Here is a 1,080-nt window from a genome sequence, read left to right as displayed (position 1 = left end):
ACCACAAAGAGACACAAAACCACCACAAAGAGACACAAAACCTCCACAAAGAGACACAAAACCTCCACAAAGAGACACAAAACCTCCACAAAGAGACAGAGAACAGCCACAAAGAAGAAGGACCAGAAGAACTTCTTGACTCTTTGACACAAACAGGCTCGAGCCTTTGGTTCATGTTGATACCATCAGTTGAAGAACACCTGGATGAGCAGGTGAACCATGAGCGTAGTCTGGGAGTTGTCACTACAACCAAAAGCCGGCTGGAGCCTCCCGACCATAGACCGTCCGTCAGAGTGACCCAGTGGGTGGTTCTGTATGTTAGAGTGACCCAGTGGGTGGTTCTGTCCGTCAGAGTGACCCAGTGGGTGGTTCTGTATGTCTGGTATTGATGTCTGTATAACTGGTTTTGTCTTCTGTCCGTCAGCGAGTCTTCCTGCCAGTGAAACAGCTTCTGAAAACACCGAGAACATCGATGAGGAGCACACCAACTGCTGCCAGGCCTGCTGGTAACACACACACTTCTTCTTCTGTATCTGCTGACAGTGTACCGGCTGTAGCGCCCCCTGCAGGCCGCATGTTTGAACTGAACTCTGTGTTTTTGCGTTTCAGCGCTCGGATGATGAAGATCGGCTGCTGGTGAGTTCGCTGACCGTCGGACGTTCGGCCGCCTCCCCCTCCCCGCGCTGACTCTGTCGTTCTGTTTCAGCCGGACGCTGCGGCGCTGGAACCGGGTCTGTCGGAGAACGTGTCGCACGGCCGTCAAGTCGGTGACGTTCTACTGGCTGGTTCTGCTGCTCGTCTTCCTCAACACCTCCCTCAGCGCCTCCGAGCACTACAACCAACCCAACTGGCTGACACAAGTCCAAGGTAGCAGAAGACTCCACAACACCTCCCAGAGCAGATCCTCTGTCTTCATCTCCTGTCTCGTGTTCCTTCACTGAGGGTCACGTTTCTGTGCAACTCTGTGGAACCAGAACACCATGAAGGAGGAGGAGAGAGAACTCAGAGATGTCTTCTGTCAGCAGCTAGAACGATGGAAACCAGAGAAAGGAAACATCTCCAGACTTCTCCTCTCTGCTC

At 53.0% G+C, this 1,080-nt stretch overlaps 1 protein-coding gene across 1 annotated transcript in view; it reads left to right on the top strand.

Annotated features, from left to right (window-relative positions):
- Window positions 1–1,080, top strand: part of cacna1fb (calcium channel, voltage-dependent, L type, alpha 1F subunit) — a 37,848-nt gene that overhangs the window by 5,599 nt on the left and 31,169 nt on the right. The window contains exons 6-8 of the mRNA XM_008293061.1: window positions 363–506; window positions 610–636; window positions 707–867. Coding sequence (XP_008291283.1) covers window positions 363–506; window positions 610–636; window positions 707–867 — 332 coding nt within the window. The remainder of the gene's footprint in view (window positions 1–362; window positions 507–609; window positions 637–706; window positions 868–1,080) is intronic.

The sequence above is a fragment of the Stegastes partitus genome, unplaced genomic scaffold (genome assembly GCF_000690725.1).
Source record: "Stegastes partitus isolate 25-593 unplaced genomic scaffold, Stegastes_partitus-1.0.2 Scaffold855, whole genome shotgun sequence".
NCBI classification, from domain to species: domain Eukaryota; kingdom Metazoa; phylum Chordata; class Actinopteri; family Pomacentridae; genus Stegastes; species Stegastes partitus.
The sequence above is the reverse complement of the archived record's forward strand: the minus strand, read 5'-3'. Positions and strand labels throughout refer to the sequence as shown.